This window comes from Nesoenas mayeri, assembly GCF_963082525.1.
Source record: "Nesoenas mayeri genome assembly, chromosome: 9".
Taxonomy (NCBI): domain Eukaryota; kingdom Metazoa; phylum Chordata; class Aves; order Columbiformes; family Columbidae; genus Nesoenas; species Nesoenas mayeri.
The window spans coordinates 16,179,672-16,202,997 of NC_137557.1; the positions used below are offsets into that span (position 1 = coordinate 16,179,672).

Sequence of the window (23,326 nt, forward strand, 5' to 3'; positions counted from 1 at the left end):
GGCAGCTCCCTGCTAAAATCTCTTTTTTATCTGTTTCCACATCAAAACACAGTCTCCTCCTGTCCACCCCACGCTTGTCCTTGTGGCCGAAGCACCACATGTCCCCAGCCCGTCCCACACCTCGTGGCTCCCCGGAGCAGCAGTCTTTGCATCTGGTTCAAACCCACGGGAAGGCACGGCGGAGAGCACCTCCTCTGTGCTAAGAAAATAAATCACTTCTCCAAGGTGCAAGGGGGTGGTGGACACAAAGCCAGTGCAACAAAACATCAAGTGTCCTTCAACAGGTTTAAAAATAAATAAGTGAAGCTTGGCATTTTCTCAGGAGCACGTTTGTTTGCAGCATTGCCAAGGCTGGGGGGAGGAATTATTTAAATAAAGGGGAAAAAAACAGTAGTCCTAGCTCTGCTCCAGCAAATGGTTCCCTGTGTGTCAGCCTGCCTTCGCCCAACGCTGCCATCCCGGCTGGAGAAGATGCTTGCAGTGGTTGGGAAGGAGCCTCTAAGACCTTCCCAGGACAAATCGTCCCTGCCGGGCTTGGGGGGTGTTTTTTCTCCCCACTGAGGGCTTTGGGGACCCTCTGCAAAGGGACAGGGTGCTGGGTGCCTCTGGGCTCCTTGCACGGTGCTTAATCTCGAGTTCGGTTTCTCCTCTTCAGGAAAAAGAAGCTGCTCTTCTGTGGGGGGCCCAGCAGCATTGGCACTTGGCTTTTATGTGTAATTCTGACCTAAAAAGAAGTGAAAACCCCAGCTCAGCAAGGAGCTGCTGGGCTCTGAGCCCTCCCAGGCATTCCCCAGCCTGGAAGCAACCCGAGCAAGTGGGGAGCAGCTCAGCCCTGGGCGAGGAGCTGCCTCCCCGCAGACCGGGGTGCTAAATGCTGTGCTGCACGGGAGGAACAGCCCCGCAAGCCCATCCAGGCGGCGCTGGGACAGGCAGAGGATTCCTGCTCTGGGCAAGCTGCCTGCCAGCTGCTGGGGGACCCCACTGCCCCCACCCACCCGACAAAATATGAGCGTGTCCCTGTCCCCAGGGCCCTGCCTGCCCCGCTGCAGGGCTGTACCCGCCCTGGGGACTCACGGTGCAGGCCGGCTGCATCCAGGGCTCCCCATCCACCTGCATGGGCAGCAGCTTGGATGTCCTGCAAGGCACAAAGAGAGGGAGCGCAGGGTGACACAGACACCAGCTGTGGCCATCGGTCGGGCACTCAGCCAGGACAGGGACAAATACCTGATGGTGACGGATGAACACTGCGCAAGTCTCTTCCCAGCGCTCTTCAGCCCCGTGTAGATCTGCCCCATCTCCATCGCGCCCTCCAGACCCACCACCTCCAGGAGTTGGTCACTGAGGTCTGCAAGAGAATCATAGAATCATAATTTTGGTTGGAAAAGCCCCTCAAGCCCATCGAGTCCAACCATTCCCCCAGCCCTAGCACTGCCCCATGTCCTGAGAACCTCATGTCCGTCTGTCCAACCCTCCAGGGATGGTGACTCCATCACTGCCCCGGGCAGCCTGTTCCAATGCCCCACAGCCCTTTGGGGAACAAATTGTTCCCCACATCCAACCTCAACCTCCCCTGGCACAACTTGAGGCCGTTTCCTCTGCTCCTGGTGCTCGCTACTTGGGAGAACAGACCAACACCCTCCATGCTACAGCCTCCTTTCAAGTAGTTTTAGAGAGCGAGGTCTCCCCTCAGACTCCTTTACTCCAGGCAAGAGAAAGGAATCCGATTTGGTTCCCCCATCCCCAGAGATGCTGTGCCTTCCACCAGCATCCAAAACATCAGGGCCAGTGCACTGGGGCTGCTGGGTGCCCTGCAGGGCAGCCGGGTTGCTGGCACCTTGGGGACATGTCCCATTGTCCCCAGTGTTTGGACACTGCCCAATGCCACTGTTCAAAATCCCTGAAGCAAAAATACTCCTGGTCCAAAACTGCCCGGTGCTACGTGTCTGCAGAGTGGCAGCTCAGATCCTCACCAGCCCTTTGGCCACTTGTTTGTGGTGTTGCATGAAACGGTGGCAGAACCATGTGGCACCTGGGAGCTGGGATGCACAGGGGAAACCCTCCCTGGGAGGGATCTCCTCAAATCCTAGGACATCACCCCTTTTGCCAGCTCCTCCTGCTCTTCTGGGACACCTGCAAAGGCTCCCGGAGCCAGCACGACTCACTCCATCTCTCACTCCTTTCAGGATACTCTTTCACCCTAGTGGAAACCCCCACCAGAGAAGCACCCCACCCATGCACAAGTGGAGATGTGCCCAGGGGACAGACCCCACGGCCTCTTGCCACCTTTAGAACTGGCTTTTCCTCTGCCCTGCTCCCTGCTGGTTTCACCTGGGGAGGGACAGCTGGTGACAGCCTGGCATGGCTGGTGGCACCGTGGCTGTTTCCCACCCCAGCCCTAGGCTGCGGGAGGTGGAAAATCCGGGCACTTGGGCCTATTTTACTACCCGTTTTCCAATGCCTTGCTCTCTGTTGGGGAACCCCACCAGCACTTTGGGGTGTCAGTGCCCTGTCTCTGCCCAAGCCACCAAGATGCTGAAGGGAGTGGAGCATCTCCCGGGTGAGGAAAGGCTGAGGGAGCTGGGGCTCTGGAGCTGGACAAGAGGAGACTGAGGGAGGACTCATTCCTGGGGATCAATATGGAAAGGGGGAGTGTCAGGAGGATGGAGCCAGGCTCTTCTGGGTGACAACCAGTGACAGGACAAGGGGCAATGGTACAAACTGGAACACAAGAGGTTCCACTGAAGTACGAGAAGCAACTTGTTGGGGGTGAGGGTGGCAGAGCCTGGCCCAGGCTGCCCAGGGAGGTTGTGGAGTCTCCTTCTGTGCAGACATTCCAACCTGCCTGGACACCTTCCTGTGTAACCTCATCTGGATGTTCCTGCTCCATGGGGGGATTGCACTGGATGAGCTTTCCAGGGCCCTTCCAACCCCTGACATTCTGTGAGTCTGTGGGGACAGCACTGGTGGCCGCAGCAGCAGGTGTGAGATGATGGCCGGAGCACAGCGCAGGTGTCTTGCTGTTCCCGACCCCCCCGCCAGGCTGGCAGTGCTGTGAGGAGTTGGGGAGAATGCTCCCAAATGCCATCGGTGCCAGCTCTGCAGCTTTGCTTCCAGCTCCTCCTCTGTGGCAGCCAGCCCCACTGGCACCAGACAGGCACCCCCCGAGCCGTCACCTCCCCGTGCGAACCCCGCTGCCTCCCCCAAACCCTGCTCACCCTGCACGCAGAACTTGAGCTCCTTGGCGTCGGTGACCACCGTGGCGGGCAGCTTCTCCGGCGCTTTCTTGCCCAGGCGGTTGTAACCGCGCTGCTTCTTGGTCTCGCCCCAGAGGTTGGAACCACCGTACATGCTGGGGATGTTGAGGACGGCGATGCCCTCCAGGGATGCATTGCTCAGGTCGAGCAGGGTCCCGTCGCACTGCCGGGCACATGGGCAGTGTCAGGCAATGGGCAGAGACAGCTGGTGCCCGGTGCAGGGTGCCCAGCACCATGTCCCCAGCACCGTGTGCCCATCACCATTTCCCCAGCGCCGTGGTGTACCCAGTCTCCTCTGCCCACCGAAAGAGTCCCCAGCAGGGTCAGTCCCCAGAGCAAACCTGCCCCAGGGTGGCACAGGCACCTAAGGCCTGGGGGTGCAAACAAACACCGACCCCTCCTGACTTTGCTTTTCTAGGGCTGCCAACCAGCACCTCCGCTTTCTCTTCCAACCAAGATGATTCTATGATTCTGTTCCTTGTGCTGCTTTCCCCACTGTCACAATATGGGTTTTACTACATATCTGAGATGGCAGTTTCGAAAAACAAATTTCCTATGAGAGCACATAAAACCTCACCAGGCTCAGTGATGTGACCCTGAAGAGGATGCAATCCCACCTCGGCCCCAGAGCGACCTCCAGCCACGTTCCCCCAGCACATGCTTCCCCACCTCCCCTTGTTCAAATTGACTTCAAAAACTCCAGAAGTTTGTCTGCCCACAACCTAACTCGAAATAGTTTGTCTTCAACTACAATTTGGAAATGAGGCTGGAAGGAAATGACAGGAAAGTTGTCAGAGGAAAAAATGTCAGTTTTGGGAGGGAAAACCACAAGCCAGCACACAGGACTGGTATCCTGGGCTTTGCTGCTGTAGAGCGGGACAGTTCCTGCTGAAAATTCCCTGTAAAAGGTAGAACATCTCTTGTCTGCGGCTTTCCCACAGGACTGGAAGCAGCAGCCATGGAAATGCATTTCTTAACTTGAGGTCTCCTCCCTCTCATGCTGCCCAGACAAGGCTGGATCCTCTTTCTAGATAACTCTCCAGCCCATTCAAACCCAAAATCCATTGGAATGGGTTTTCTCTAGAGCATTTGGACATCCCTTTCCGCATCTGTTCTCTATCTGCCACACTACATTTCGGCAAATACCAGCACATTTTTTTCCTTGCATTTCAGGGATGCGATGGCATTTCTGCCCTCTTTTGCTTTGCCAAGAGGAACGCAAATGTGTCGATGAACCCCCAGCGCTGCTTTGATTTCAGTTGCTTTCCTCTAGCAGAGAGGGAAGGTCTTGAGCTTATTTTTAATGCCCTGAGCATTAAATGAGCAAAATGTCTCTTATGTTCAGATCTGCTCTGCCTCCCCTGATGCCCCAAGATTGTATTTTCAGCCTTGTGTTGAAAGCAAAAGGCAGGAGTCTGCTTGTTTGTGAGTGAAGAGCTGCCTCTCCAAGGCTTGTGAAGGATGTAAATCCCTTATTTCTCAATACATTTTAAAGATATTTGTAGGAGGAGAAAAAACCCTAACAGTCTGAGCAGTGGGTACCAAGTGAGAGGGCTCTGATTCCTTCGTGGGATGGACCACACATCCCATGCCCGGCCAAGCTGAGCATCGCCCCCGATCGCAGGCATCATTCCTGCCTCCTGCATCTCCCCTGCCCACTGCATCTCCCCTGCCCACTGCATCTCCCCTGCCTCCTGCATCTCTCCTGCCTCCTGCATCTCCCCTGCCCACTGCATCTCCCCTGCCCACTGCATCTCCCTACCCACTGCATCTCCCCTACCCGCTGCATCTCCCCTACCCACTGCATCTCCCCTGACCACTGCATCTCCCTACCCACTGCATCTCCCCTACCCACTGCATCTCCCTACCCGCTGCATCTCCCCTACCCACTGCATCTCCCCTACCCACTGCATCTCCCTACCCACTGCATCTCCCCTACCCACTGCATCTCCCCTGACCACTGCATCTCCCTACCCACTGCATCTCCCCTACCCACTGCATCTCCCTAGCCACTGCATCTCCCCTAGCCACTGCATCTCCCTAGCCACTGCATCTCCCCTAGCCACTGCATCTCCCCTGCCCGCTGCATCTCCCCTAGCCACTGCATCTCCCTAGCCACTGCATCTCCCCTACCCACTGCATCTCCCCTGCCCGCTGCATCTCCCCTGCCCACTGCATCTCCCCTGCCTCCTGCATCTCCCCTGCCCACTGCATCTCCCTACCCACTGCATCTCCCCTGCCCGCTGCATCTCCCTACCCACTGCATCTCCCCTGCCAGCTGCATCTCCCCTGCCAGCCTGCAAGGCAGCGGGTACCGACCCGGTCGCAGTGGGACAGGAGTGCGGTGGCTGCCTGGGCTGCAGGATTTCAGGGGATGCTGGCTGGCTCCTGCCTGAGGACACAGGGGGCGGGCAGGACCATGGTTGCCCACGCACATGGGTGCAGGGACTGATTTCTCCCCCTCCTCGCTGAGCGAGCCAGCGAGCTACAATGGGCTCTTTGAGCAGGGGCAGCTGACGGCGCGCTGGCAGCGCTGCTGGAAGTTAGAAATTTGCAGCTGGGGGAAAAAAAGCAAATTCATTTCCAGGAGCTGGAGGGGAACGAGTGCCAATTTCCAAAACAAACCTGCCATTTCTCTGCAAGGCTGACAGTTGCCTGGGAGCCGGAGGGAGGACAGGCTGGCGCTTTCAACTTCAAATACTGCGGGATTAACGCTTTCCTGCCAACGCGGCAACTCGCACCCATCTCTGGCAGCATCCAGCCCCGCAGACACGGACTTTGCCCGTGCTCTCTGCCTGCCGCCCTGTGCCCACCGCCTGCTCTGACTCACGTTGGCCCTTTGCAGCAAGTGCTGGGTTTTTCCCCTCATCCTCCAGCCTCAGTTATCAAAGGCTCCTTTATCAAGTGATAAGGAGAGGTGGAAGTTTACAGCGAAGCCCCAAACCCCCCCAGCACCAGCGGAGAAATGACAGTGCTCTTAGCAACCATGGGCCCTCCTCCCCACTCTAATTAAAGGCTGTTTCCATGTCATCCAAGGAGGACTGGGAGCAGCCACAGAGTTTACACAGAGAATATTCCAGGCACGCTCTCGAATACAGCTGGAAAGGGGGGGAAATACAGGGCTATTATTCTGCATGCAGCTGGCTGGCTTTGCAGCAAGAGCAGGTCCTGCCAGCCATCGTTTCCTGTGCCTGCCGCGAGGGGTCAACGCTGCCCTGGCACCCTCTGCCCGAACAGCCCTGTCTGTCACCCACGGGTGACATCTCCCAAAAAGCCTTTGTGCTGAGGCTAGAGCCAGGGACCATGCTGGGAAACCCACCTCCACCTCCACGTAGTCATGGAGCTTCTTGCAGGTGGCCGCAAAGGTCTCCGATGTCCCAAATTCGAAGTACCACAGTTTGTTCTTCATCCTGGGACAGAGAGCTGCAATTAGCATCCCGCTCGGGATTATACAGGGTCCAAGAATGTCAGGGACTGGAAGGGCCCTGGAAAGCTCATCCAGTGCAATCCCCCCATGGAGCAGGAACACCCAGATGAGGTTACACAGGAAGGTGTCCAGGCGGGTTGAAATGTCTGCACAGAAGGAGACTCCACAACCCCCCTGGGCAGCCTGGGCCAGGCTCTGCCACCCTCACCCCCAACAAGTTGCTTCTCCTCTTTAAGCAGAACCTCCTGTGTTCCAGTTTGCACCCATTGCCCCTTGTCCTGTCACTGGTTGTCACCCAGAAGAGCCTGGCTCCATCCTCCTGACACTCCCCCTTTCCATATTGATCCCCAGGAATGAGTCCCCCCTCAGTCTCCTCTTGTCCAGCTCCAGAGCCCCAGCTCCCTCAGCCTTTCCTCACACGGGAGATGCTCCACTCCCTTCAGCACCTTGGTGGCTGCGCTAGACTCTCTGCAGCAGTTCCCTGTCCTGTTGGAACTGAGGGGCCACCACTGGACACAAGATTCCAGATTGCAATGGCAACACGAGTCGTTGATGGAGACATGAGCCATCCTGTGCGGGGCCCACTGGTGTCACAGCTCTGAGACAGGGGTGGCTCGGGTGGCTCTGACATCCGCGAGGGGAAGGATGCGGCATGGGAGGTTCCTCAGCACAGAATCGGGTGCAAAGCTGTCACCTCTCAATGGGGCTGTCAGGAATGGGGGACTCCAGGGAGGGGTCGTCACCTCAGCACCCTGCCTCGCGTCCTCCCGGTAGCCAGGCCGGTGACCGCTGCTCATCCCCTGCACCCGCCGCTGTGCTGCCCTTCCAGGGGCAGCTTCCAGCTGAGGGGAGATGAGTTTCCAGAGCAGTGCTGGACACTTGGGTCCATTTGGGGTTTTTCTGAACATGGGGACGAGAGGTCGCAAGCCACGGCTCCTGCTGCTGTTACACCATTTCCACATGCTCTGAGCACAGCAGGAGCGAGCTGCGACCTGCTGCCTGCCCTGCCATCGCTGTCCTGCCCGCTCCTGCCCGTCCTGGAATTCTGTGTTGATTATAAAGCATGAATGAACATAATTGGGTGCGTGGCCAAGTACGAGCAGCCTGCCATGCTGCCTGGGGCCTGAAGGGGCACCCAGAGCCCTGCTGTGCCTGGCCCCTGCTGCCAGCCATGCCCTGCGTGTCCCCTGCCTGTCCCCTAAGGTTGGCTGAACACCAGGCCACCTCCTCGGGGCTGTCCTGCGGGGAGAGGGACAGGATCCGGCACGTCCCCTTGGCGCGGTGCATGGTGGCAGCAGGACACCCCCTCTGCATCCAGCTTTCGGGGTGACCACAAGCAGCCCTCACCTGCTGTTGAATTTCTCAGGGTGCTTTTCTCGCATGACGTGGAAGCGGTGGGCGATGGAGGCGTCCTGTAAGGAGGGGGAGAGCGGAGAGGTCAGTGACGCAGCAGGGACATAGAAACCCCCTCTCTGTGCCCCAAGGACATGTGCCAGGGTATGGGGGCTCAGCTCTTGGCCCTCACTGGCAGCCCCTGGGGGTCAGGAGCACAGCACAGAGACCACGCCGAGGTGACGGAGCCACCCTCAGCCAGGCTGCTTACAAAGCGCTGAATGGGCTTGTTAAGTGAGACGTAATTAGTGCACTTGGCTGCCTTCCCTCATCGCAGGGGCTCTGTGGAGGTGATGCTGGGAGAAGGAGGAAGGGCCACAGCGGGGCTCTGGGGACACACTCCACCCCGACAGCTCTCTGGTAGGGGTGCAGCTCTCCTGAGCCTCATCACAACGCCTGCCATGCGGGGTGGAGGGTTGTTTGAGCCCGACTGGGAAGCTGTCACCAAATGCCGCCCGAGGTGACATCCCCTGGCATTAGCAGGAGCTGATGTGAAATTAGAAGCATGCCGTGGTGGGACCACAGGCCCCAGCCGTGGGTGGACAATCCCAACCACAGACCCAGCCTGGGCAGAGGATGGGTTGAGAGCAGCCCTGAGGAGAAGGACTTGGGAGTGTTGGTTGATGAAAAGCTCAACACGAGCTGGCAACATGCACTCACACCCCAGAAATCACCCATGTCCTGGGCTGCGTCACCAGCAGCATGGCCAGCGGGCCGGGGCAGGGGAATTCTGGTGAGACTCCACCTGCAGTGCTGCCCCCAGCTCTGGAGCCCTCAAAGTAAGAGGGACATGGACCTGTTAGAACAAGTCCAGAGGAGGCCATGAAGATGATCTGAGGGCTGATGCACCTTTGCTATGAGGACAGGCAGAGAGAGTTGGGGTGTTGAGCTGAAGAAGAGAAGCTCTGGGGAGACCTTAGTGCGGCCTTTCCGGACTTAAAAGGGGCCAATTAGAAAGATGGGGACAGACTTTTCAGCAGGGCCTGTTGTGATAGGACAAGGGGTGATGGTTTTAAACTAAAGGAGGGAGATTCAGACTGGACATGAGGAAGGAATTGTTGTCCCTGAGAGTGGTGAGAGCCTGTCCCAGGTTGGCCAGAGAGGTGGTGGATGAACCATCCCTGGAGACATCCCAGGCCAGGCTGGACGGGGCTCTGAGCAACCTGAGCTGGTAAAGATGTCCCTGCTCATGGCAGGAAGGGCATTGGGTGGTCTTTAAGGTCCCTTCCAACCCAAACTATTCTATTGTTCTGTTCTATGACTCTATGCTGCAAGCCCACAGGTAGAGAAGTACTTTCTACTTCGCCATTCCCCCAAAGCCCTGCTGCTGCCAGGATCGACCCTCAGTGCTGGGGAAAGCCCGTATGGCACAGGGCTGACATCCTCCCAGGCTCCCTGACTTCCCTGCGTTAGGAAAACCTGGGGGAACGCAGGTCCAAGCACCAAAGACGGGCTTCGCCAATGGCTGCCATCTCAGCAAAGGCTTTGGACAGCATGTCCAGCAGATCTCAACCCGTCCCTGGGACCTCCCTCATCCCTGTTTAAGGTCCTCACATGGTTGCTTTTGTAACGTTCCCAGCTGGGAAGAGAGAGAGTCCATGCCTGTTTATGCATTTAAGTGCTGCCATTACAAATGACAATAAAACCAGAGAGACAATGCCAGGAGATGGAGGGAGGTTGAGAATATGAGCAAGTAAGAGTGAGGAGGGAGAGTCCCTGGACTGGGAGATTCAAGCTGAAATGTCGATTTTGACTAAACATTTAGAAAGTTTATTATCATCTCCAAGAAACGTCACAAGGAACCAGCCCCTGCTCCTGGGAACTAACTCGGGGCTGGCTCAGCAGAGGGCTAAAGCTGACTCTAGGAGGAGATGGGGGAAGCAGTGGGGGCTGGCACCCCTGGAGCGCACCCGCCGGGCTGGATTGCTGCAGCAGCTTCACGGCAGCTGAGGCATTTCCCAGCGGCTGAGCAGAAACGTCCCCGGGAATCCCCTGCTGTGCATGGTCTGGGGCTGCGGCTGGACTGCAAACCCTGGACACAGCTCCTGCGCCCCGCTGGCTTCCCAGCTCTTCCCTCTGTGGCTCCGGTGGGTACAGCATGCTCTGCGTACCACTTACTAAATGACCTCAAGTTGCACCAAGGAAGGTTTAAACTGGGTATTGGGAACAATTTCTTCCCCAAAGGGCTGTGGGGCATTGGAACAGGCTGCCCAGAGCAGTGCTGGAGTCACCATCCCTGGAGGGCTGGACAGACGGACATGAGGTTCTCAGGGACATGGGGTAGTGCCAGGGGTGGGGAACAGTTTGACTCTGTGAGTTTCAGGTCTCCTCCAACCAAAATGATTCTGCAGTTCTAAGACTCTACTAGCGCTGTGCTGTGCGTGCTGTGCTCTAGGCTGTCCCCAGGACCCATCCCTGCCCCGCAGCACTCACCACCCCAATGGAGAAGTAGTTGTTGATGATGGTGGATGGGACAGGGTCTCCGTTGGCCTCTCTGTCACTGGGAACAACATCTATCTGCCAGCGGTCCAGCATCACCTCTGTGCTGTGCTCAATGTCTTTCAGGACCTTCATCAGGTTGCCTCCTTCATAGCCTGTAGGGAAAAGCAGGCGAGCGTCTGAGAAGGATGATGGAGGAGGAAGAGGAGCACAGCCATGTCACGTGGCGATGGAGGCAGCTGGGTGCTGAGCAGCTGGCGCAGCCCAGGGTCACCAGTGAGATGCCTGGCTTGTCCTTGCAGCAGTGGCAGAGATTTCAGCTAATGGCACAGCTCTCCCAGGTGTAACACGTTGTTGGGCAGGACCTGGCTGACGGAGGTTTAGAAAGCAGCAGCTGCTTTTTTGGAATCATAGAATAGTTTGGGTTGGAAGAGACCTTAAAGATCATCCAGTGCCCCCCCTGCCATGAGCAGGGACATCTGCACCAGCTCAGGGTGCTCAGAGCCCCGTCCAGCCTGGCCTGGGATGTCTCCAGGGATGGTTCATCCACCACCTCTCTGGCCAACCTGGGCCAGGCTCTCACCACCCTCAGGGACAACAATTCCTTCCTCATGTCTGGCCTGTATCTCCCCTCCTTTAATTTAAAACCATCTTCCCTTGTCCTAGCTCAACAGACCCTGCTAAGAAGTCTGTCCCCATCTTTCTTGTGGGCCCCTTTTAAGTATGGAAAGGCCACACTAAGGTCTCCTGGAGCTTCTCTTCTGCAGCTGAACACCCCAGCTCTCTCAGCCTGTCCCCAGCAGAGCTGTTCCAGCCTCGGGTCATTCCTGGGGCTCCTCTGGCCCCTCTCCAGCAGGTCCATGTGTGTCCTGTGCTGAGGACCCAGAGCTGGAAGGGGGTAGAGGCCCCATCAGGAGGCACCAGAGCTGAGATGTAGCCCCGTCCCTCGTCCTGGGATCCCTCCCTCGCTCCCCCGGGACAGCACCCACCCAGCTGCACCTGCTGGTCCCCACAGGCTGGCTACCCCGGGCGATGCTCGCCTGGCCTCACCTCCTCCCCAGCGCAGGCACCGGGCCAGGTCGTTGCCTGTTCCCAGGGGCAGGACAGCCACCGGTGGGTGCTTCACCAAGTTGGCCTTGTCTGTAATGCAACGGGAAAGAGAGGTTTGGGGCTGCAAGGGCTCATTGTCCGCTTCTCTCCATGTCCCCCTTCGGCTGGCACCCCAGGTGAGAGGACCCTGACAGTGATGTTGTTGACCCTGCTCTCACTGGGGAATATTGGGACCCCATCGCTGACTGCCGATGACGCGGGTGCACGATGCTCTGTGGAAGCGTGGCCACCCCTCCCTCACCTATGCAGTCCAGGATCCAGCCCACCGTGCCGTCCCCTCCGCAAGCCAGGATGCGGAAATCCGGAGTGTCCCGAAAGAAGCTCAGCCTGGAGAAAGCCAGGAGAGACAAGGGGTGATGCGGGGGAGAGCAGCGGTCGGCGAGAGGGGGCAGAGGATCAGCCGCAGCATCTCCATACCCCGGCGCGGGCCCGCCGCGGTCCAGGTTGTACACTTGGCGTGGGTTGAGCAGGTAGTGAAATTTCCGAAGGACTCTGGGGAGCAAGAAGAGTGAGGGATGATGCTGCAGGGGCTAGTCCCTCCCAGGAGAGCTGCCGGGGCAGCCCCGACCTTCTGGGGACGATGCTCCCCCAGGGCAGGACCCCACCTACCGCTCCCCTTGCCGTCCTCCGCTCTTGGGGTTCACAAGCACCAGGAGAGGATGCGTCCCGGGCCGAGGGGTGATCTGGAGGTGGAAAGCACAGATGCAAATGCCTGGCTGCTGCAGGGCTGGGCACAGCAGCCCGGCACGGGACCCTACCTGCAGACCTTGCCCATCCACCGTGGTGGAGTTGAACTTGAAGGCCTGGTTGTCCTCGGGGCTGGTGCTGGCAGGGGAGTCACTCTCCGATCTCCGGCAGTGGGACTGCCTGTCCTTTGGGGAACAGAGGTGTGGATGCACCCACTGCCCCAAGCCGGCAGCACCAGCAGCAGGGGGAGGCAGGTTGGCCGCGGTGACCCCCTGCCTGGCCCTGGCTGCCCGCCAGCAGGAACGGGACACTTACCAGGACAATGGGACAGATGTAGGAAGGTAGCAAGATGTGGTCCCGCAGCGGGCCCCCGTCGCACTCCGGCTTCACGTGGGAGGCACATTTGTTGTGGAGCTGGAGCGGGCAGGAGGACAGGATGTCAGGCAGGGGACACCAGGCTATTTGTCAGCCCCGCTCCCCTGGGGCTGGCCGCGCGGGGCGCACCCCGGTCCCCCCATGCTTGGATACTCACGGTGACTTGGCACCAGACGCAGTGCAGGCCAGTGATGCCCTGGTAGCACTTGATGCTCTTGTGGCACCTGTCACATTTGACGGGGGAATTGCCCTCGATCCAGGTGTGCTGCATCACCTGCAAGGCACGGAGCAGGGCACTGCGGGCACAGCCACTGATCCGCGGGCATCTCCTCTCCCCTAAGGGCTTCTACCGTGATTTTGGAGGGTGGTCTGTCATGCAGGGATGCTGACTGATCCAAATCGGCCCCTCCCACAGCTGCCTGCCCTCCCTGCAGCACATTGGGGACACCCTTGTCCCCCTTGCCTGGAGCTGCAGCAAACCTCAGGGCTAGGGCTCCAGTGGGTCCCTGGGGGCTGGGAACAGGCACTGTCCTGCCAAGATCTGGATGCTGGGAACGTCTGCGAGCTGCTGCTCAGGACCCAAGGGGCAAATCCCAGGGGAAAAAAATGAGGGGGAGCCGTGCATGAGGTGGAAGGGGCAGCTGCTGCCAGCAGTGCTGCCTCTGGGGGTGCTCCATAGGAAACATGATGACTGCCTACTCACACTCATGTTTCTCTTGGATTTCACGTAGGTGCTGATGCAGGAGGCGATTTCTTTGGACACGCACCTCTCATGGACAGTGTACTTGCAGACTGGCAGGAGAGAAGCAAGTGGTGAGCATCACACCCTTAGCACAGGTGTTGCCCCCTCCCCACTCACTCCAGGCACCGACGGCAACCAGTCCTCACTCCCCGGGCTGCTGTGAAGGGTTGGGAGCTGGGGCTGTGAGGGTCTGGCAAGGGTCCGTGACTCACAGGAGCAGCAGAGGCCCTGCTTGCGCACCCCGAGCAGCATGGTGCGGCAGAAGTTGCAGTAGGCAGGTTTCTTGAAGTGCTTCAGCCTCCAGGCGTGTTGCCCATCATCCTTCACATTCTGCAGGGCAGGAGAGGGGGGTCACTTCTCCACTAGGGCTCCCAGCCCACTCAGCTTGCCACTTTTTTCACCTTTTCAGCCCGTAAAAGCCCCCAGCGTGGCTGTAGGAGTTGGCTCCCAGCAGGACCACAGGCTCGCCCTGCTCCCCGGTGTCCCCCAAGCACCCTGCCGCCACGGCCCTTGCTCCCCAGGCACGTCCAGCTCCTGGCACCCAGCTCTGGCTCCCCACAGCCCCTCGGCACGGCTCGGATGTGGGGACGCTCTGCTGGTGTTTGACGAGAAGGAGGTGACTTCACAGATGGGGCCGGGCCAACCGTCACCACGCAGTGACCAAAACAAGTCACTTGCATCTGGGTCCAGGCATGAGTGCTTTGCTGAGGCCATGGAAAATTCCCTGTTTTCTTCAATCTTCCTGCCAGAACCCCAGCCCCCACACACCCCTCTGTGAGGAGCAAACACCAGGATGAGCACCAGGGAGCAAAAGCCCAGATTTTTCCCTGCGGATTATCAGCCGATGGCCAGGGATGCACCTCAATGAAATAAAGCCCAAAAGGATGAAAAAAAAATAGCACAGGCAAACAAGGTGGGGTCCCAACCCTCTCCACTTCTGCTCTTTGAAGCTCTTCCCAGGAGAGGAGCTGGCATTTTAGATGCTCATCTTATTTTTGGATTAAATATTTATTGAACCAGAGTGTGCTACAATCCCAAGAAGTGAGCGCAGTCTGCCTGGGCACGGTGACTGGCAATGACCACAGTTCAAACGGGGCTTGTGGAGATGTGGGGGGGAAGGCTGGTCAGCAGAGGTGGGGCGGATGTCTGCAGGCGCCAGGGAGCTTGGGGCTGGTGTCGAGTGGGTGCACGGCCCATTGCTGGGGGTAGGGTGCCCTCCCATGGTCCCTGGGTGCCCTCCCATGGTCCCTGCACGCCCTCCATCACCATCCTCCACTGCTGCCCTCCCCTCCCACCAGCCCCAGGCGTCCTCCCGGGAGCAGGCAGCGCGGCTGGATGAGACCAAACCAGGTCCCCACACGGGCACTCACCGTCTCCATCCCCAGTAGCACCAGCAAAGGGATGGTGGTCATGCCGCCCCGGATCCACTCCTCCAGCGTCACGGTCCCATCGTGGTCATAGTCGATCTCCTCCATCATCGCCTTCAAGATCTGGAGGAGGGAGGAGCCGCAATGGCATGGCGATGCCACCCAGGAACCTCTCTCCATCCAAGAGCCCCCGTGACCCCCTGGCTGCCCCAGCCCCGGCACTCACGGGTTTCAGCTCGGTGGAGTCCCACTCCAGGTACTCGGCCACGTGCACCATCTGGTTGATGATCCGATCCAGCTCCTTAGCACAGAAAGACAACAGCTGTCCCCGGGCGCTCAGGGACAGCTTTGGGTGCCAGCGGCGCATCCAGCCTCACACACCCCAACCAGGGATGTCTCAGCTCTGTGTCCCCACATACCCAAGGCTGCCCCAGACCCACCACCACATGGGGGGACAGGACACCCCACTTGTCAGTGGGTGCTGTGTGCTGTTTTATCCTCTGAAAATCTGCCAGAAAATCAGCATTGTGTTTTTCCTAGGAAAAAAACACTCTGATAAAACAGGTTTTGGTTTGCAACAGGTTGCAAGGGGGATATACCCAAAGGACAAAGAGAAAACACCCTGGGGGGGCAGGGGGATGCTGTGCACGATTTTTCCTTTTCTGAAACAGCGTGATCTGATGTAGAGCTAAAATGACTGGTGGGCAGACTTTCTGGAGTTGCTGTGTGACGCTGCAGGGCTCAGTGATCCCACAGCTCCACAGTCCCAGCAAATGCTGCTGCCTTCCTCCTCCCTCCCCACGTCCTGTTTAGCCTGCAGCACCTCCCTGAGGGCACGGGCATCCTGACAGGACCCTGCACGTCTCTGCCAGCCCCCCCTGGCTTTCTCTCCCGAGGGAAGGCTTACCGAGCTGTCCAGGAGGCCATTTCCATCAGTATCGTAGAGGCGAAACATAACTGGAGGGAGAAGAGAAGGCGGCTGCGGGTCAGAGATCAGCACTGGCGCTGCTGGGGCTGCCGGGGGGGCAGGAGCAGCGTTGTGCCTGCTCAGCCCCGCAAGACGTGATCTGAACGAAGCCCCAGCCCCCCTGGGACACAGGTTCTGGCAGGCAGGAGCAGAGGGACAATGCTGAGCACTTTCCTGAATGGTTTTAACCTTTCAACATTAAAAAGTGAGCAGGAGAGTCCAGCCCCACACCCCTTCTTGGATAAACCCCTAGGCAATGCCTGAGGCCACTGGTTCCCCCCTCCACACAACCGACCAGCAGCCCATGGCCCCAGGGTCCCACTCACACTCCAGCTTGTCCTCGGCACGTCCCCTCTCCAGCAGGGACAGGTAGCAGACGATGTCCTTCAGATGGACCACCTGGGCCAGGGGGGTGGGGGGCGGTGGCGGGGCAGCTTTCAGAGAGCTGTGGCTCTTCCGCAGGCTGAAGGGCAACCGTTTCTCCACTGTCTTTGTGCCTGCGGGCGGGGAGAGGGATGGCAGCCATGCACAGGGAGGGCAAGAGTTGTCTCCAGCCAGGACACAGGGCTGGCAGCATGTGAGCTCGGGGACAGGGACCCATTCAGTGCGGGGCAGGCAAGGTATGGAGCATGTGGGGCTGGGGGACACTGCAGGAGTGGGGCTGGGCACTGGAAGGGGACACAGGTCTGGGCACAAGAAGGGGACAGGGCTGGGGGACACTGCAGGAATGGGGCTGGGCACTGGAAGGGCACATAGGGCTGGGCACAGGAAGGGGACAGGGCTGGGGGGACACTGCAGGAGCGGGGCTGGGCACAGGAAGGGGACACAGGGCTGGGGGACACTGCAGGAGTGGGGCTGTACATGGGAAGGGGACACAGGGCTGGACACTGCCAGCCAGTTCCCAGGATGCAGACGGTAGCACCTGCGGCACTGCGGATGTGAGTGGGAGGAGCAGTGGGAAACAACAGGGACGTGCCCTCCCGGGGATGTGACCTCCTGGGTACAAGCACCCAGCCAGAAGGAACGAGAAGCTCGGCTGGCGGCGGGACGGCTTGCCGGTGTGCCAGGACACCCACGCTGGTGGCTGCCCGTGCCGGCAGCAGATGGCTGCTCCTGGCAGGAGCTGGGCTGGAGGCAGCCGTGAGTCCCCGCTCCAGCCCTCCGCTGCTTGGAGCTGCTGCCAGGTAATTAAGATGTTGACTGGCAGGGGCTCTGCGGGATGGGATCAGTGGCTTCGGTTTGCAAAGTGGAGGTCTCAAGGCACCAGGAACCCGCTGAGTTTGGAAGGTCACCACCACTGTGCCAGGGACCTGAGCAGTTGCACTGCCAGGGCAAGGGATGGCCCCACAGTGCGGGAAAACCTAGAGGGCTTGTCACTCCTGTGTCCCCCGGGGAGCCCCAGCCAAGCTCACCTGGTGACTGAGGGCTGAGCAGGGATCCGGACGAGATCTTGGAAGAGCCTGAGGAGTTGTGAGCAGAAGGGGTGCCAGCGGTGGACTTCTGGGACGATGACCTGGACCAGCTTGGGGAGGCATTGGGGATGGATGCTGGGGTGAGGGACGCCGGCTGCGGCTCAGCCACTCTGCTGGGGCAGCTCTTGGGCTCAGGAGTGTGTCGTCCCAGGGCACTCAGGAGCGTTTTCCCATTGATCCCTGCAAAGCAGACACACCCCCGTGGGCAATGTGAGACCAGGGTCCCTGTGCCCGGCAAGACTCTTCTTCCAGGCACCCTGCCTGGGTGCCAGCTGCGTGCCCTGCGATCACAGAATTACGGAAGGGTTTGGGTTGAAAGGACTTTCAAAGCTCATCTGGTCGCACCCCTGCCATGAGCAGGGACATCTCCACCAGCTCGGGTTGCTCAGAGTCCCGTCCAGCCTGGCCTGGGATGTCTCCAGGAATCCCCCCGGGGTGGCCAGGGAAGCAGAGGGTGGGTGGGCGACACACATCCCCTGCTCCGGCTTATACCACGTGCTCAGTGGCCACTCACACCTGTGACAGAGGCACAGGCCGCCTCAGTCAGGATGGAGACGCTGGCATGGGGTGACTTTGGCACTGAATGTGTGGAGGAAAGGGAGGAATCAGTGCGATGGCACCTAATGGATCCCCTGCCCCAGGAAAATCCCTCTCCTCCCCAGAGCTGCACAGGGTCCCCGGCAGCCCGTCCATCGGATGGGACAGAGCTGGGCTGCGTGCTGACCACTGTGGGTGCCACCCCACAACCTGGGTCCCCGTGGGGTGGTGTGGGAGGGAGCCCAAGGTGCCGTGGTGCCAGGCGGTGCCTGGCTGGGTGGCAGGGACATGGCTGGCTCACCGCGGGCATGGAGCTGTGGGACGCCGGGGCTCTGGCGCTGCGTCTCAGGGGAGGCCTGGCATATCTTCCGCTTGAAGGAGGTGAAGAGGTGTTGGCAAAGCTCTTCGGGCACATCTGCCTCCAGGTAGGTCTTCATGAAGAGGCGAAAGCCCTCATAGTCAATGGGCTGGGAAGGGGACAGAGGGTGATGGAGGCGCCCAGGGAGGGGGTTCTGTGCCCTCCCCTCATCCGCTGCAGAGTTGTCCGCTCCCAAAACCACCAGCTTCCCAAATACTACTGGTGGGATATCACCTAAATGGACCCAGAGGCCAGAAACGCCCCGTGCCAAGGTGTCAGGAGAGGGATGGAGCAGCGGCAGCCGGAGCAGGAGCCAAGGCAGCAGTGGGGACATGGTGGCATGGCGCTGGCGGGGGCAGGAGGGTCTGATGGAGCCAGGTGCTCAGCTCCTAGCAGATGATGGAGGAACTAAATACAGAGCTTCTGGCACTGCTGAAGGAGGCTGGAGGCGCTGGAGGCAGAGGGGTGGAACAAGCAGTGCTCTGAAAGCCTCCTGCTCCCCTGGGGCAGGGCACGGAGCAGCGGGACCCTCCAGCCCACCCCCAGCCCCCGAGCACTATTGTCCTCCGCGGTCTCCTCACCTCCTCCTTCTCCGCTGGGCATCCCCATCACATTGGGACATTGCTTTCCCGATAGATTTTGTGGCCCCAGCTGGACCAAGGGTCCTGTGGTGCCCTTGAATAGTGGGGTAGATTTGCTGCCCCTCCTTACTGCATTTAGCCCACGGATTTTTTCATGTTTCACCTCATTTGTAGTGATTACAGCCCCTGTGAAAGGCTCTGTCCTGCTGGCACACTAATAGGTCTCTGAAAGCACCACTTGGAAAAAACAACCCTGGCAAGAGCGAGAAGGCACAGGGTCATCCCCTGTCCCCGCACTGGCAACAGCAAAATCATTTGCTTTGGTAAGAGGGAGAAAATCCCTCCCAGCTTCTGCCTGGCAAGGTGATGCCCCAAAAGACTCTCAGCGAGGCAGCCTGCAGCTAACATGGGACGGCAACGTCCCTGCGATGGGGTGGGATAGCTGCACAGCAAGGCTGGCCCCCTGGACAGCAGGGGGGACACAGCTCCCAGCTGTGGGGACACCTTTCTCAGTCCCAGGAGCACAGCCATGGGACGGACAGACAGACCTGCCTTCTCCCACTTGCTTTTAATTGTGGGAGCTGGGCTGGGGGAGTCCTGGGAGGACCAGAAGCTACCGGTAGTATGAGGGAGGCTGGAGGGGACAGGGCCATACCTGTTCGGGGTTGTACCTCGAGAGGACGCCGTCCCCGTGGAACTCCTCCAGGACATCCTTCAGCTTCTTGGTGGAGTCTGGGGAGACAAAGGCATCGCACTGAGCAGGGCACTGCTGAGCCCCCTTTGCTGTTAGCCCACCAACAGGATGGTGGAGATGAGTTTATCTGCTGGATATACAATGACTGGTCCCCTTCGCTTCTGGGAAGAGGCCACCCATGCCCTGCTTTCCCTCTCCTGCTTCAGAGGGGGACAGAGTGCTGGGCAGTGCGCACATGTAAAGCTGGATGGTTCCTCCTCCTCCTACCTATAGGAAAATAAATGCAGAGCCAGAGAGAAGCTGCAATGCTGGGCAAGGAAGAGAGAGTTGGGGCGTTCAGCTGGAGAAGAGAAGCTCCGGGGAGACCTTATTGTGGTCTTTCGGGACTTAAAAGGGGCCCATAAGAAAGATGGGGACAGACATTTGAGCAGGGCCTGTTGTGATAGGACAAGGGGAGATGGTTTTAAACTAAAGGAGGGAGATCCAGGCTGGACATGAGGAAGAGATTCTTGCCCCTGAGGGTGGTGAGAGCCTGGCCCAGGTTGGGCAGAGAGGTGGTGGATGAACCATCCCTGGAGACATCCCAGGCCAGGCTGGACGGGGCTCTGAGCAACCTGAGCTGGTGCAGATGTCCCTGCCCATGGCAGGGGGGGCACTGGGGGAGCTGGGAAGGGCCCTTCAACCCAAACCATCTGTGATTCTCTGCAGCAGTGCTGGTGCCGGCTGCTCTGTGGGCAATGTAGACTTCAGTAAAGCCTTTGACACCGTATCCCACAGCATCTCCTGGAGAAGCTGCAGTTCATGGCCTGGATGGTGTATCTGCAATGGATAAAGAACTGGCTGGAGGGACAGGCCCAAAGAGTTGTGGTGAACGGACCAAATCCAGTTGTTGGCCGGTCACAAGTGGTGTCCCCAGGGCTGAGTACTGGGGCCAGTTCTGTTTAATCTCTTTATCACTGATCTGGACGAGGGGATCGAGTGCACCCTCAGTAAGTTTGTAGATAACATCAAATTGGATGGGAGTGTTGATCTGCTGGAGGGTAGGAAGGCCATACAGAGGGATCTGGACTGGCTGGATTGATGGGCTGAGGCCAAATGCATGAGGACAAGTTCCGGGTCCTGCACTTGGGTCACAACAACCCCATGAACGCTGCAGGCTGGGGAGGAGCGGCTGGAAAGGAAAAGGACCTGGGGGTGTTGATGACAGCGGATGAACATGAGCCAGCGTGTGCCCAGGTGGCCAAGAGGCCACCAGCATCCTGGCTGGTACCAGCACTGGTGTGGCCAGCAGGCCCAGGGCAGTGACCGTCCCTGTGCTGGGACCTGGGGAGGACAAACCGCGAATCTTGGGGGCGGTTTTGGGCCCCTCACACCAAGAAAGGCCTTGAGGTGCTGGAGTGAGTGGAGAGAAGGGAACGGAGCTGGTGAGGGGCTGGAGCACAAGTGTGATGGGAGCAGCTGAGGGACCTGGGGGGTTCAGCTGGAGAACAGGAGCTGAGGGGAGACCTTCTGATCTCTGAACTGCCTGAAAGGAGCTTGGAGCCAGGGGGGTCGGGCTCTGCTCCCCAGGAACAAGCGTCAGGAGCAGAGGAAAGGGCCTCAAGTTGCGCCAGGGGAGGTTGAGGTTGGATCTGGGAACAATTTCTTCCCTAAAGGGCTGTGGGGCATTGGAATAGGCTGCCCAGGGCAGTGCTGGAGTCACCATCCCTGGAGGAGTTGAAAAGTTGCATAGACAAGGTTCTTAGGGACACGGTTTAGTGCTGGAGTTAGGTTATGGTTGGACTTGATCTCAAGAGTCTCTTCCAACTGGAATGATTCTGTGACGTGGGCACAAAGCTGTCCCTGCCCGGCCCGCCCCACGGGCTCTGGGTGGCTGTTCCTGCCCTGCTGGCTCCCCCTCAGCAGCCCCCGCCGTCTCCAGGAGCTGCCAGGAGGGAGAATGAGAAGGGTATTGCTTTGCGTAAACTTCCAGACAAATAGTATATGGCCCATGAGTTTCCTTGGCTGTGTGTCCTCAGGGGTGGAGCGTCTGGAGGGACACTGGTCCTTCCAAAATTGAGAAATAAGGGAAAAAAGGATTAAAAGATCAGGGGAGGGCACGTTCAGCCCTAACCTTCAGACTTGTATCTCCGGGCATATCCATTTAAAAGGCTCTTGAACACACCAGCCCTGTAAAAAATGGCCAAATTCTTCTCTCTAAGCTGGGGGCTGTGCTGGCTTCTGCTCCCCCCAGCCCTCTGTGCAGGAGGCTCAGGATGGGGCTCAGCACCGTACCATGGCTGTCTGGGACAGCTGGGACAGGTTTGGGGGTCACAGAGCACAATGGGAGGCCAGCATGCACTCAAGGAGGGGGCTCCTGGCCCCAGGGCTGGGGAGGAGATACAGGGGGACCCCCCAGGCATGACCCCCCAGGCAGGAGCTGCCCACTCTGTGGGGAGGAGGCAGCTGCCTGCACTGCGGCCTCGCTCATCCCAATCTGACTAATGAAACGGAGACGCTGTCTGTGTTCTGAGCTCGGTGTTACAGATGGTGTTTTATGGTGTGCGACTCAAGAAAGCAAAGCGTTGTCCAGAGAGACAGGATGAGGTGCAGACAGTGATGCTTCGCACACTCCTCTGCCCGCAGTGCTGCTGGCGGGAGGCAGGGAGCTGTGGGCATGGGGACACTGCGCCCCCCGCGCTGACAGCCCTCACACGCTTCCCCTCACCCCTACAAAGATCAGCAGCCTCGGGGGGCTCACAGGGTCCCCTTTGCCCCCCAGTCCTGTTGCAACCAGAGGAGCGTGCCTGCCCCGGGGCCATGCCACCCTGCAGAGCAATGACTTTACACCCTTGCCCCTTTGTCCCACAGGTCCAGCTGGGCTGTCCTGCCCTGCTCTCAGCACCCGCCTGGGCTGCACCGCTTCTCCATCACCTGCCAAAACCAGCACACCTGCTCTCCAGCACACAGGACCTCCAGGACCTGGTTTTGGGCCCCTGGGCTCCCTCTCCAGCTACTCGCAGCCCCAGGACTCTGCAGCACCCGCCACCAACCTCCTCTCCTCGCCAGAAGCTGCAGGAGAGGCTCGCTCTGCAAAAGCACTAAGTAAAATTACCGCAGAGTGTTGTTGGCAGCCCGAGGCGAGCGGCGGAGCAGCTCGGCATGTTTGGGAAAAGCCAGTCTGCTTTCCTCGCTGGCATTTCACTTTGCTAATGAACGTGGGAGCCAGCCGCCTTCAGAGGGACCGAGCTGTGCTCACATGCACGTCCCCCAAAGCAGCGAAATCCTCCTGGGCATGTGGGCACGGGGGCCCTTTTGCTGTCCCTCACCAGCCAGTGCTGGGGGTTGAGGACCTTCCCAGTCTCTCCATCCAAAACCTAAGAAATCATCTCGTTGCCTAGGAGGACACCAAGGACATGTGGGATATCAGTTCAGCACAGGTCAACAGGGCTTTTAAAATCCCCTCCCTGTCCCGGGAGGGTGCACAGGGTACTCACAGTCTGTGTACTGCTGGAGCTGAGCGAACTCGGCGGGACTGAGCGAGATCCACCCACCATCGCTCATCTTCGGGTGGCCAGGGCCCGCGTTGGGGGGCCACGAGCCGCTGCGCTCCCTGTGCCCGGCTGGGCACCGCAGATCCCGCTCGGCTGTCGGTCACATCGGCACGGCCAGGGGCGCGGGGGGCTCTGGGCAGGCTGGCATCCTCCTGCTGAGCCCCTGGGCAGCCAACCCCACAGCAGCCGCTCAACACCTTCCTCCCTACAGAGGGGATAGAAAGAGGGGCGGGGGTCAGCAGTGCCCTGCCCGCAGCAGGCAGGGCTGGCTCCTGCCCACACAGGCGGCCCAGCCACGGCTGCGCACTGGTGGTCACCGGGGCTGGCACAGGGGGTGCATCAGCTGGGAAATGGGGTGCACGAGCACTTTTGCAGCCAGGGAGAGCCCCCG

At 59.3% G+C, this 23,326-nt stretch overlaps 1 protein-coding gene across 1 annotated transcript; it reads right to left on the bottom strand.

Annotated features, from left to right (window-relative positions):
- Positions 1 to 625: 625 nt before the first annotated feature.
- LOC308043664 (diacylglycerol kinase beta-like) lies at positions 626 to 22,945 on the bottom strand (the record flags this gene model as incomplete). The annotated part of the gene is made up of 25 exons (XM_080349859.1): positions 626 to 724; positions 1,075 to 1,135; positions 1,225 to 1,345; positions 3,216 to 3,417; positions 6,574 to 6,664; positions 8,029 to 8,093; positions 10,507 to 10,667; positions 11,563 to 11,652; positions 11,864 to 11,949; positions 12,040 to 12,114; positions 12,232 to 12,305; positions 12,381 to 12,494; positions 12,625 to 12,723; positions 12,842 to 12,958; positions 13,388 to 13,476; positions 13,639 to 13,756; positions 14,797 to 14,916; positions 15,020 to 15,094; positions 15,701 to 15,750; positions 16,087 to 16,257; positions 17,173 to 17,412; positions 17,749 to 17,811; positions 18,071 to 18,236; positions 19,364 to 19,440; positions 22,879 to 22,945. 25 exons carry the CDS (start codon positions 22,943 to 22,945, stop codon positions 626 to 628), a joined length of 2,691 nt encoding a protein of 896 aa, XP_080205985.1.
- Between the last annotated feature and the right edge of the window lie 381 nt (positions 22,946 to 23,326).